Consider the following 14,317-nt stretch of genomic DNA (forward strand, 5'->3'; position numbering starts at 1 on the left):
ACTTTTTTTAAGATATGAAATTTGTCATATTAAATTCACTTACATAAAAACTATGAAAATCAACTCATGCTGAAAAAAAAATAATACCACAAACATGGTGAAGATCACACGAATAATGAGTCTAATGAGAAATTGGAAAAGAATATGACAATAGATTTTTAAATGTTTTAATTACTCATGGGACATATGTTTCTTACAATTTAATTTTATCATTTTGTGGCTTTTTTTTGTTTCAAAGATTAGTTGTTCTCATAATTTTCATGTGGATGAGTCTAATGACACAAGTTTTATATCTTTAATATATACAAAAGGTTAAGAACATGACCTAAAATATAAAAAAATGATTAGTATTTTGAAAGGGAAACATTGACTAAGATTTAACGGATAAATTACTAAAATGAAAAAATTTAAATGTAAGAGCTAAAATTCAATCCTAAAATCTAAATAAAAGATCAAAATTATAATTTAGCCTATTAAAAACATAAAATGATATACCATATGCATATTAGAAGAGTGGAGTTCATACCGATTCATGAAAGGAGAGTATTCTAATAAAAGTGAATGTGATTGAGAGTGAAAAATTAGAGGCATGATAAAGTAAATAGCCTTACACATTTATATATAATAAGGAATTTATGTTTTTTTGCTTTAATCCTATGGTTCATCGAGGGAAATAGATCCTGACTAATCCCAGAGTTTTGTTGGGAGATAACTAAAACCTGATCAAGAATTGTTCCCACCAAGAATTGAACTCAAGTAGTATCTAAGCGATTCAATATTAACTTTAGCACATCAATCACTTATGCTCAATTACTTGATTAAAAGGAATTTATGTTTAAAAACTTATTACACTTAACCTTTCAATTTTGAAACAAGATCAACTTTTTAAACTTGTTTTTAAAATATCATTCTAAAATACAAATTAATATATTTAACCTCAATTTTTAATAAATAATTTTCACCATCTTTTTCTTAATTCAATTTTGTTAAAATATAAACTAAGTGAACCTATATAAGTTCTATTACAAATTTTAAAATTACATATTTTATTAATTTTATTTTAATTTTGAATTTAAGAAAAAACCAACTTTACAAAATTAAGGACCCATTAGGGTAGTTGCGAGTTTTTGGGTTTCAAATGATATTTTCAAAATAAATTGTCTTTGGTAAAAATGGAGCTTAAATAGTTTCTAAATCATCTTTGAAACATTTTTACACCCATTTTCAAAATCAAGAAAAAATATTTGGTGAATTTGATTTTTAGTTTAAAAAAACACACATTTCTCACATTTGAAGATGACATTTTTCTCTTGTCGCCGCTACCACCATCATAACCACTATCACCACCACCACTGTTGCCATTGTCACCGCCGCTACCTAAAGTACCTGAAATACACTAGAAAGAGGTTAAATAATGTGATGGATAAAAACTTGGTCTTTGGAAAACCTTTGATATCAATGGATCATAGGCTACATCCAAAGGGTTCGAAATCGCTTTATGTTTAAAAACCCGTTCATAAGACTTGACCACAATAGTGTTGAACTAACTTATAAAGAGGAACTAGTTATATAGAAGCAGTAAAGAAAACACAGAGATTTTATATTGTTTCACCCTATTGGGGATAAATATGTATGCCCAAAATCCAATTCATCATGTTATCAATTTCAGTCAAAAAAAATTGTTCTTTATTTTATTATCATATTTATTGTTTTATTAAATTGTTAATTTGACAAGTCCTTGATTAAAATTAGAGGCTTATTATCATGATAGAGATTATGATAATGAGAAACAAGTCCTTTATAATTTTAATCTAAATTGTTCTGGATACTAGGATTATTGTGAATAAGATATCAATAATAAGGATAGATCAATATATATATGTAATAGTCTTTATTGAATAAAGATTAATATATCTCATTTATTAAATTGCATATATATAAATAATGTATATGTGGATGTCATCATTGAACTAACTCAATTGAGAATTTATAATGGTTAAATTTATCATAAATTGTCAATAGAAAATTTTCAAGAAGAGGTTTAATAGTTTTCTTTGACATGAGATTGACATAGTAATTAACAGGTTATTTATTATGTTTTAGTTTCGGACATCAAATGCTTTAGAGCACTTGTTGAATGAATATTGGATATGATTAAATACCTATGGAATTAATGATTAATCAAGAAGGAATCCATCAACTCTTGGTAATTAGTTTAAGCTCTAAGAATAAAAGTATATCTTGACCCGGGAAATTAAATAAAAGAATAAATGAGTTTTTTTAATTCATTATAAGTTAAACTCAAAAAGAGTTTGACAGTAATATCATATTCTAGAGTTAACCTAGAGCTGTAAAGATGAAAGAAATTATTATATCATTCTTCTAATGATTCTTGAAATTAAAATGTTACTTCATGCTATGAGGACATTAAAGAGTGTTCTTAGTGGCCTACCTTGATTAGTAAATTAATTATGATTGATTTAGTATAGTTTAGTATTGAACCTATGGGGTCACACACAAATGAGCCTTTTAATCTTTGCAAAAGAAAATAATTTATTTAATAATTAAATTAAAATTTTTAATTTAATCAAATAAATATTTTAGTGGAATATTATTATATTTTTTGCTAGCACCAAGAATATAATTAATATAAAAAGAGAATAATATTTTATAATTGTGGAAGTTGTTCGTAAAATAAGAATAATATTCTATTGTTACATATCAGGAATGTGATTAATTATCATCATTAGTCATGTGATTAATCATAAATTATCTTTGTTTTAAATCAGGAAGCTTCTTAAAATAAAATATATAAGATAACTTTTATTTTTATAAAGATAAAGAAATATTAAATTATTTTAAATATTTCCTTTTTTTCTTTGAGAAAATGCTCAAATTTATATCTCTCAAACATCATAAATAGAAGACAAAAACTAGAAAAGTTTAACGTATCCTGAAACACGGAAAAAAATCATTGGCTAAGTCTAGTTTTAGACCTGAAAAGTAGATAGAGAATTTGTTCTTTAAGTTTCACTCATCAAAGAGTTGATAATAGATATTGGTCTTGGTGTGGATACATGTAGAGTCTTGACATTATTAAAGAAAAATTTTGTTGCTTCAAGAGCGTGCATCCAAGTACACAAATCTATTTTTTCTAATTATTATTATTGTATATTTTGAATGCAAAATAGATCATAATCGTCCGCTACAAGTTTTAGGAACACTTCTAGGCAACTATCACACACCAACTCTTAGACTACGTTTGATTCTCCTTCAAACCTTGAAGGGTTTCACTAATAAATTCTTTGATTACATTCAAGTATTTTATATGCCACTCTTCTGACTACAACAAGTACTCTCTAGACTACTCATGGCTCTACCCTTAATCTCCCCTGATAGTAAGATGCAAATATTCTTTGTCACTAAGTCACTCCTATCTTTCACAAAGAATAAATGTTTGAAAGAAAATGTATTCTTATCATTGAAAGAGTGTTTACACAATTAGCTCGAATATAATGAAACTTGCTAAATTAGCAAAGCTAAGATTTACTCAATTTGCTAAAGTTTCTTTCGCCTAATAAAACTAACAATGCTACAACACTTATTCGTTTTGACTCATATTATTCTCTTGTTATTCATTTTTTTACAAACATCTTCAAGCTTTATATAGACTTTAGAGCTTCAACTCGTTGACAGATCCCAACTAGTCATTGTCTAATAGCTTAGGCATTTTCCACAAGGTCGTTACTACGCAAAGAGAGTGTGGGGCACAAGCACTTTCTACAACATATCTTCAGAAAAGTACAACCTGACAGTGTCGCATTGTGCTCATAGCTGACTTTTCAGTGTACAAATCAAAAGTAACATTAACAACATAAGACAAAAGGAATTAAAAATGTCAAGACAAGATACTTTAAAAGCTTCCCTTTTGTGTGCTACGATCAGAGTTACTTTCTTATTATTACTTTTAGTACTTCAGGATCAAGTAATTGTTCCAATGCCTTTGTTCAATGAGCCAAGTGCCAAAGCACTTGTCTTCTTAAGACTGGACGCTAAGGCAGTATCGTCGAATGGCTAATACTTTAGCTTTCATCTAGAGTCTTTCTACTCATGCTTTCTGCTTATATCTCATAGAGATAGATAAACCTATAACTTAAGCATGAAATGTTAACACATAATATTTATACTTTGTTAACATAAAAACCTTACCTTAAGGACTTAACTGTTTGGTACAATCTAATGTGACTTGGACACAACCAGACTTAACACCATCACCAAATACCACCTCTGTCATTATCACAACCACACCATCACCAACGTTGTCACCACCATAACTAGCTACCTCCACCACAACCACAAGTATTGCTACCACCACCACCATTTTCACCAACATCACCATCACCACCAACATTACTACCACCACCATTATTGCCACCATCACCGTCACCGCCATCATCATTATCACCATTACCATCTCCATCATCGCTACTACAACAACCACCAATGTTGTCGCAACCACTAACACCACCATCACACTGCCACCACTTGGTGTCACCACTTGGTGCCACCACTAACACCACAGTCACTGACACCATCGTTGCCATCGACATTGCTACTACACCATCAATGTCACTATCACTATCATTGTCACCAACACCACCACTACCAACAATATCACCTCCATCATCGTCACCATAATCATCACCAATGTCGTCGGAACCACTATCACCACCACATCACCATTACTTGTTGCCACCACTAATACTGCTATCACCATCACCCCACCACCGTTACTACCATCACTATCGTCATCGCCACCAACACCACTAACATTGCTACAACCACTATCACCACCACATCACCATTACTTGTTGCCACCACCAATACTGCTATCACCATCACCCCACCACCGTTACTACCATCACTATCGTCATCGCCACCAACACCACTAACATTGCTACAACCACTATCACCACCACTAATATCAACTTCGTCACCGTCACCACCACCACCACTACTAATACGACCATCATCACCACCACCACTACTAACGTCACTACCATTAGCTGCCACCGTGAACACTGTTACCATGACTACATCGTCATTGTCACCACCTTCGCTATCACCATTGTCATCGTGATCACCACTAATATTTCTATTGTCATCATTGTTGACATCACTATTATTATCATTATCGTCACTGCCATACAAAAATTCTTTAAAACTAATTTTAATATAATGTGAAACTTTCAAAATAAATTTATTTAAAACTAATTTTAATTATTTTTAAACTAAAACTAAAAACTAATTATTATTTTTAAAATTTCAATACTCAAAACTAAAAAAACACCTTAAACCCCGTTATCAACTTCGCAAACAATCACGGAAACACACAATAATTCAATGGATATAATGGAATTCAAGCACAGTTTGGTACTCTTTATGTGTAGGAAGATTCTTGGCTTCCTTGTCTGAATGTTGTCATTTCACGAAATCTCCGGCTGTTGCCAGTGAACACAAGTTTACAAACCTTTCAAATCAGAGACACTCTCCTCCGGGAATCATCCACAGGTGCTTGTTCAAACTTCAAACCATGACAAAAGACCCAATCTTTGCTCCTCCTGTTTCAACTTTCAACCATGATCTTGACTTAGACGAAATTGTGCACTTCCCTTTATGTTTTGAACACTTCTCTTACCCATTTTAGACTTTACTTCAAATGCTTAATTTCTTATCGTGGGAATCCGTGATTAATTAATATCCTTCTGATTTGATGGTTGATCTCTGATTATTATACTTTTGTTTGTTTCTCTACAAAGATTTTTATGGGTTGCTTTTTAAAATAGTCAGTTGAAGGCCAAAATAATTAATCACGAAAGAAGCTTGATTGTCAGGTGAATAGTTAATTTTGAAAGTAAAAGTATTTATGTATACAAAATCATCACAATTATTCTATAAGGAAATTTAGAATAATTTATAATAAAAAATAATATTATTTTCGTGTAAGTATTTTATAGTTTATTTTAATAAATTTCTAGTAGAAATTTATCAAATTTTTTTATCTAGAGTTTCTCAATTAAATTTATAAATATTCTTTTATTTTGTAAGAATTACATACCAAAAATAAATGTTTAATTAAAATGATTATTTAAATGTGATCTAAATATAAAATTTACAAAATATATTTGTACGTAGCATAAAATGAGAGAAATATATTTGGACCATAGAATTATAATGATTTAAATCATATATGCATAAAGATTTTTTTCCCAAAAAAAGTAATTTTTTTTCAACGTCATGTTTTTTTTTCCAAAGCCTTCTTTTATCACGCAAACAAATTATAAATATATTATCAAATTCTAAAGTGGTATACTCATCTATACATCACAGAATTCAATACAAGTTAATTAGGTGTCGTCCAAAGCCACCCTATAATAAACCGAATACTCTCCCTCCGTCTTAAAATAATAACAATTTTTATATAGACAAAAAAAACAATAAACAGATAGAAGAGTAATAATTTTATAATCATTAATTCATTATAAATTTTATTCTTTATTATTAATATTAAAAAGAATATGAATAAAAAATAATAATTAATTTTATATTAAAAAATCCAAATAATAATTATTTTCTCTTATACAAGAATTATAACGAGGCATAGAGTAAATAACAAAGTAAAAGTTCAATATTTTTTTGCCACGAACCATATTGCAAATTAATGACCATGAGACAGCTGAGAGTGTCTAAGGAGACCAATGGTTAAGAAAGTGCAACAACTAACAAAGCCAAATCAAACATCAAGTAAAAGTTACTTCCGTTGGCTTTGTCACAGTCCACTGTGCCCCCAAGAAAGTTCCTTAACCTCAAACCCCTTATGGCAAGTTGCTAACTTCTCTTACTTTTATCTTTGAAGCCACCCTCTTCTAACTTCTCCATTTCACAAGGAAGAAGATCAGAGAACATTTAGAACAAAAAAGAGAGTTTGAGAAATGGGGAGGGGTAAGATTGAGATCAAGAGGATAGAGAACTCAAGCAACAGGCAAGTTACATACTCAAAGAGAAAGAATGGGATCCTAAAGAAGGCCAAGGAAATCACTGTTCTATGTGATGCTCAAGTTTCGCTTATCATCTTTGCTGCATCTGGAAAGATGCATGACTACATCAGCCCTTCTACCACGTAAGGATCTTGATTTTTTTGTATTTTCATCTTCTTTTGTGTTTCTCCTCTCAAGTTTTTTCTTCTTAAGAATTTGTATTCTTGATTAGTTCATAAAGGGAAATTTTATCAAGAGGGTATGGCCAAGTGCAAGAAAAATAGTACTATTTGATTGATCTACAAATTAAAACTTTTCATTATTATTTTTTTTTTTGTTTCCCGGATTTTGATCTTTTGTTGGTGAAGGTTGATTCACATTAAAAAAACAAAAAAAACTATTCCTGATTAATTCATAACTGGCAGTTTTATCAAGAGGGTATGACCAAGTGCAAGAAAATAGTACTATTTGATTGATCTACAAATTGAAACTCTTATTTTTATTTTTATTTTTGTTTATTAGAATTTGAGCTTTTTGTTGGTGAAGGTTGATTGACATATTGGAGAGGTACCACAAGACCTCAGGGAAGAGGCTTTGGGACGCCAAGCATGAGGTTGGTTAAATTTATGGGCTTTTGCTATATAGCTCCTATTTTCTGTTTGATTTCGATTTGTCCAAAGGAAAATGACCTACTTCATCTTTTGCTAAAAATATGCTGAGGAACATGAACTATGAATTCTGAGTGGATCTAAATTTGGGTCGTACCTTCTCCCTATGCATGTGTGAGTATTATATTATTTTTTATTGTTTTGAAAAAGAGAAGCAGGAACTACAAGAAATGCAACATCTATGAACAGATCTGGCAATAAAACGCTACTCACTTGCTTATTTTCCTTGCAAAAAATATGAAACAACTGAACACAACAAGTAGGAATGAAAGATTTTGTTTTATATATATAAAAGAAGAAAATAACGTCTTTCATACTTGATGGATCTCTCTATTGACTGACATTAAAACAAGCATAGAGAGTCAGATCTACTCCAAATAGCTCTTTCTTTTTGAGGATTTCTTGCTTTTAAACATCGTACCCTCCAATATTCTATTTTCTATGTGTTTTTTTTTATTTTAAGAAAAGACAATTATGTGTGTTAGGGTTTGTAACAGTGAATGTTGTTGAACTCAGAACCTAAACGGCGAAATTGAGAGACTCAAGAAAGAGAATGACAGCATGCAAATTGAGCTCAGGTATATTATTATAACTGCATTTTTTTAAGTCATTTCAATATTTCATACTGTTTTTCTCTCTCACACCATCTTTCACAAATTGATACTTTTCAGGCACTTGAAGGGTGATGATATCAACTCTCTTAACTACAAGGAGCTGATGGCCTTAGAGGATGCCTTAGAAACTGGTCTAGTCAGTGTCCGCGAGAAACAGGTAAATATTAATCTTCAAGATGATAAATTTTTAAGTTTTTGTGGCAAGAGCTATGCCATGCATTTTAAAAAATTATTAAAAGAAATATGTAGCTAAAGATATATTCTCTCCAGTCTCTCAATTATAAGGAAAAAAAGTTATATTTTATATATATTAAAAAAATTAGTTATTTTCATGAAATTGTATTATTTTTAATTTAAAAAATAAATATTTTTCTTAAACTATTTTTCATTATAACTTGATATTAAATATAAAAAAAATTAATCTTATTAAATGAAAATTATTTTAAAGAGAGTCTCATTAAATAAGACATAGATAATTAAAATTTGTTTATATTTAAGATTAAAAAAAATTGTTATTCATGTATTCGAGACATGAGAAACAATATAATATATAACTTATATATTGACAAGGCGTGTATATAGTGTATATGACTGTATGTGGCAGCTAAGTCAGTTTATTTTGCGCAATGAAAACTCCAATTATAGCCAAAATGAAACAATATACATTATCTGACTGATAACTTTTTTTTTGTTTCTCTGCAGATGGATGTATACAGGATGCTCAGGAGAAACGTATGTTAATTTAATTTGACTATCTGATTTACAATATTCTAATTATAAGCAAAGTGAACCAATAACTTTTTCATTTCTTTTTCCTGCAAATATTGCTGATCAGGACAAGATCTTGGAGGAGGAGAACAGGGAACTTAATTTTCTCTGGGTACGTAATACATTATACACCCACTGTTTAATACATGGTTGCTTTTCCAAAACACTGCCAACACCATGAAAACTTCCCAATTTAATTTCATGAATATGCTCTTTTTCCATTCCAAAACTATACTTAGACTTTTTGGTTGTTTTGAAATTATTGTCATTTTAAGAATTCAAGGGTTGGCCAACTCTAATAAGAGTTTTTTTAGACAACATACATATTAATAAATGATTTCTTAATATATGTGTAACAACATTAAAAGCTAACAATTTTATAATAGAGAGGGTGTACTTTATTGATAGCTAATAAAACATAGCATGCACATTTCATCAGGTCATGATCCTTAAGATGCTACTTAACTTGATAAAACTCAACTAGAATTTTGTTTCTATTGTGATTTTGTGCAAAAAAAAAAAAAAATCACTTCCTCAAAAGCCGTAGATATATATAAATTAAATAAAAAGAAGATAAAACCCTCTGTGGTTTTCTTCGAAGTTATGTATTAGGTTACTCTTCCACAAATTGTTATTACATTAACCTTTTAAAAAAAATTGTCACCACATTAATTCTCTAAAAAATTTATCACCTAATTAGCCTCTCAGATTATTTTTATCACCACTTGAAGATTTATATGGTGACACTTTAATTTTAAGAACTAATTCTGGTAACAAAATCTTTAAAAGACTAATAATATCATGACAATTTAAGTATATATTAAGAGATAATTTGGCTACAAAAATGTTTTAAAAACAAACATAGTATTATTAATGAATGTAATTTTTGGAAGACTAAATATAGGGCTCTCCAAAATTATAAATGTAACTGGATTTCATAACATATGTAAAGCACCATCTTAGAATTATATATATATATATATATATATATATATATATATATATATATATATATATATATATAATAGAAGCAAAAGATGAGATGATTAGTTTGTAGAGACCACGAGTCAAAAATGTGTTTTAACTAAAGATAGAATTAAATTTCCCTCAAGATTGATTTTAATAATTTAAAAGTAATTACTTGTTTTTAGTAAAATATTTTTTTTTATTATTATTATTCATTTTGAACATATTATATATTAGTATGAAAAAACATTTATTAAGAAATATTAATCCCATAAATAAATTTTAGTATACCTTAATTAAAAGATTGGTTCTTAACTCTCGGAAAAAGATAACCTAGTTTCGTAAAAAAAAAATCACCTTGTCAATACTTTAATTACTTGTATAACAAATAAAATATATAAATAGGGAAAGAAAAAGAAAATATTAATAATTAAGGTGCTTTATGGGTGAAAAATGATAGATGCGACAAAAAGAGAGATAGAGAGAAATGAGATATTAATGGGATATTTATAAATTATTAGTGTTCAAATATCATCACTTATTCTTATTGCATAAAAACATTAACTTATTTTTCTCTGTTCTATTGTGTTATTTCAACAGCAACAACGTTTGGCAGAGGAAGGTGCGAGAGAAGTGGACAATGGGTTTGATCAAAGCGTAAGAGATTACAATTCCCATATGCCATTTGCCTTTCGTGTGCAGCCTATGCAGCCAAATCTTCAAGAAAGGATCTAATATATAACTCTTGAATTCAAAAACTTCATCTTGGTGCTGTCAAAATCGTATGTGTCACAACTCTTTTAAGTATATGTTGGTATCTGGTTGTAAGTAATAAACTAAGCAACTGACCTTTGGCTTTAATTGTGAAGTTACAACATCTTGTGTCTCCAACCTTATTGGGTAATCATATGACATCTTAGTGTGTTTGTCTGAGTATAATGCTTGCGCTTACACATTTTATTATTTGACTTATATTTTTTAATCCTTAAAAATTAAATAAAATATAAAAAAAATTATAACACTTAAGTATTCATGTGCCAAGAGTCAAGAAAGAAAAAGATTTGTAATAGCCGACGAAAATATGACTCTTAAGTAATTGTAAGTTCGAGTATTTTATTTTATTTCTCTAAAAATAAACGTCTCTAGATATGCAGTATTAATTAAAACTGATGTATATTAGTCTTCTCTAGTTACTACACATGCACAGTATATATTTGTGTTCTCAGCATTGATTCAAAGTAGAATAACATTATTCGTGTAACTCTATGTTATTCATTTAATAATTTAATAAATACATGTATATGGCTTCTTCAACGATATGATTTTAAAATTCTTTTTTCTGAAATGAAACATTTTTAGAAGTTGTTTTTCCTCTCATTGAACATTTTTTAAAAAGAAAAATTACTTTCAAATATATTTTAAGATTTTATTCCTTTCAAATGTATGTTTAAATTTTAGTTTTAAATTTAATTTGATTTAATAGCTAGTTCAAAATATTTCTTTTGTTGAATATCTCAAACTACTCTCTTTTTCCTGAAAATAAAACTAATATTTTTTTTTATCATTATGCTTAAATTTACTTTTGATCTCTATAGACGAATGTGTAATTTTGCTTTCTATAAAAATTTAATTGCACACTTAGTCTTTAATGTTTTTTAAATTGACCAATTTAAGTCAACCATTTGTTTGCCAGCCAAAATTAAACAGAAAATGCAAATGTGACCTTCAAAGATAACATGTGTGATTATCTTATTTACATAGAAAATTATTAATATTAAAAATAAAGAATAAAATATGTTCAATACATTTTTTTAAAAAATTAAAATATTTGGAGAACATATTTGATAGAAATAATTACTAAAATGAATTAAAGAAATGTTTTTATTTTATTTTTGACATTTTTAATTTCCTTTTTAAATCGTTTGATTTTGGGTGACAAATTAATGGTAGACTAAAATTGTTCAATTAAAATTTTATTGAGACCAAAAGTAAATTTAACCTTTATATATATATAACTTACTCTTTCAATTTATTGTATTCCTCTTTATTTATAATTTAATTTGTTAAAATATCATAAAATTATAAATAACATTATTATTAATTTTTTATAATAAATATAAAATATAGTTTTGTCGCAACATGGGTCACGACGAGACAATGAAATAAAATATTCAGATAAATAAATTGTTTTCTCAAAAAATGGAAAAATTGGAGAGTCGCCACTAACGTTTATTATTTAAGAAAAATATCGGGAAAATGAAAAGGATAAGGAATGGTCTACAATTTGAGAAAAATGATTCGGGAGTTGTTTAGGCAGGGGAGAGGTGTTAACACCCTACGCGTCCGTCATGAAGACAACAAACTTTAATCAAGTGTGCTAAAAATAAAGTGATTTTTAATTATTTATCTTCCCTTGAAAACATAAATTATATTTTGTTATATTATTTTTTTTATATAGAAAAGAAAATCAATTTTTTTAACAAAAATGGATTTTATTATTTTTTAGTTTTTTTTGGTCGACAAGGGGATTGACCCTCGCTCTTACGTATCCTCAGGTGCAATGAGGAAATTAGATTTATGTAGTTCTTCGCAAAAAGCGATTGTGTGTTGGGTTGATTTTATTTTATTACTTTTTTTTTGAAATATTTTGATTTTGTGGTAAACTTTGTGAAGTCAAGCAATTCGGAGACCCAACATGGCATTCACAAAATTTACTCACACTATATTGAAACACTACCAAGCAAGTCGGAGACCAAGCAAGGAGTGCATGTAACATTGAAGGATTATTTGTTTGAGAATGTTACCCTTTTTAGAAAATCTTTAATTTTGTGGTAAACTTTGTGAACTCAAGCAAGTTGAACACCCATCATATCATTCACAAAATTTATTCACACGTTATTGAAACACCACAAAACAAGTCGAAGACCCAACATGGAGTGCACAAAATGTAAACGAGTACTAAAGAATGCTAATGCGGATTTGCAAAAATAAATAAATATTTGACATAGTGCTACGAAATCAGATAAATAGAATGAAAATGGAAAGGGATAAATAATAGTGGGAAATACACTTAGTAATTAAGGGTGCGAGATTGAAATTAGGAAAAATAAGATGAATAACGAGATATTTATAATATAATATTAATTAAACTAACTAACAAGCTATGATAGAAAAAAGAAAATCACATTGAAGAATAAACGAGAGACAATAAAGAAATATAATAAAATAAAGAGTTATTCACTCATATGTATAATTATTTTTATTTTTCATTTTTTTCTGTTTTGTTTTGTTGTTTTGGTTTTTTATTTTTTGTTAAAGTCAATGAGTTGACTTTGATTTAGTCAACATTGACGGAGTGCTAACATAGTGGGCCTAGCCTCCATCCTAAGTGACAGGGGTACACATATAAAGAAGGGGGGGTGTAACCATCGGTTTCATTTTGTTCTGGAGTTCAAAATAAATAGGTTGGGCCCAAAATGGAAAACATGCATGCGTCAAGAAAAGGGGTGTAAATAGCGGTGGTTCATTTTATTTTAGACTTCACAAAAACGGGCTAGGCCAAAACAAAAAAGTGCATGTATGAAAAAACATGATATGAATAGGATTTCCATCTTATTACAGACTTTGCAAAAATGGGCTAGGCAAAAAATGAAAAAAAAAACTACATGTAATAAAAACGCGGTGTAAAGAGCGATTGTTGTTTTTTTAGGGTTGGGTTGGAACCGGGTCAAGGCGACTCGACCCGACCCACGATTACGCAACAAGGTTGGAAAACCCTAGTTGCCTCGCACAGAAAATGACACAGTCAATGCGGAAACCACCACGGAGGGTGGCGCCCTACCCATGGCACCACTGGTGCAAGATCCAGCAGCGTGAGGCCACCATAGGGCCAATGGCGGCACGGCAGCGACAACAATGGAGGTTTCACGGTGGCGCAAACAAAAAAGAGAGAAAAGAAACCATGAAAAACGAAAGTGATAGGGCTTTTAACGCCATCGGCGAAGGACCCACAGGCACGAAGCGACCATGGGATAGCGGCAAATGGTGGCTACAACATGGACAGTGACACTGCGGCCTTGCCAGAGTTGGTAAAAGAAAAGAAAAGAAAACAGAAATGCAACAAAGGAAAAGCACTTGAAACCCAAACAAAACAAAGGAATAAGAAGAAGAAAAAAAAAGATCAAACTGTGTTGCCGGCGGCCATGGTGGAGTCACCACGAAGGGTGACGCGGTGATATGAAAAAAAAGAATGAAAGAAAAAAAT

At 29.6% G+C, this 14,317-nt stretch overlaps 2 protein-coding genes across 2 annotated transcripts; one reads left to right on the forward strand and one right to left on the reverse strand.

Annotated features, from left to right (window-relative positions):
• Positions 1-4,334: 4,334 nt before the first annotated feature.
• Positions 4,335-5,091, reverse strand: LOC102668046 (putative glycine-rich cell wall structural protein 1). Its single transcript, XM_006595215.1, has 2 exons — positions 4,832-5,091; positions 4,335-4,722 (listed from the first exon to the last, which is right to left on the reverse strand). Exons 1-2 carry the CDS (start codon positions 5,089-5,091, stop codon positions 4,335-4,337), a joined length of 648 nt encoding a protein of 215 aa, XP_006595278.1.
• Positions 5,092-6,968: 1,877 nt separating this feature from the next.
• On the forward strand, positions 6,969-10,982 carry LOC100817554 (floral homeotic protein GLOBOSA-like). The gene is given in 7 exon segments (NM_001254097.2): positions 6,969-7,180; positions 7,584-7,650; positions 8,222-8,283; positions 8,377-8,476; positions 9,022-9,051; positions 9,155-9,199; positions 10,654-10,982. Coding segments are annotated over 7 exon segments (627 nt in total). The 5' UTR covers positions 6,969-6,992; the 3' UTR covers positions 10,789-10,982.
• The last annotated feature ends 3,335 nt before the right edge of the window (positions 10,983-14,317 follow it).

Source organism: Glycine max, chromosome 13 (genome assembly GCF_000004515.6).
Source record: "Glycine max cultivar Williams 82 chromosome 13, Glycine_max_v4.0, whole genome shotgun sequence".
NCBI classification, from domain to species: Eukaryota; Viridiplantae; Streptophyta; class Magnoliopsida; order Fabales; family Fabaceae; genus Glycine; species Glycine max.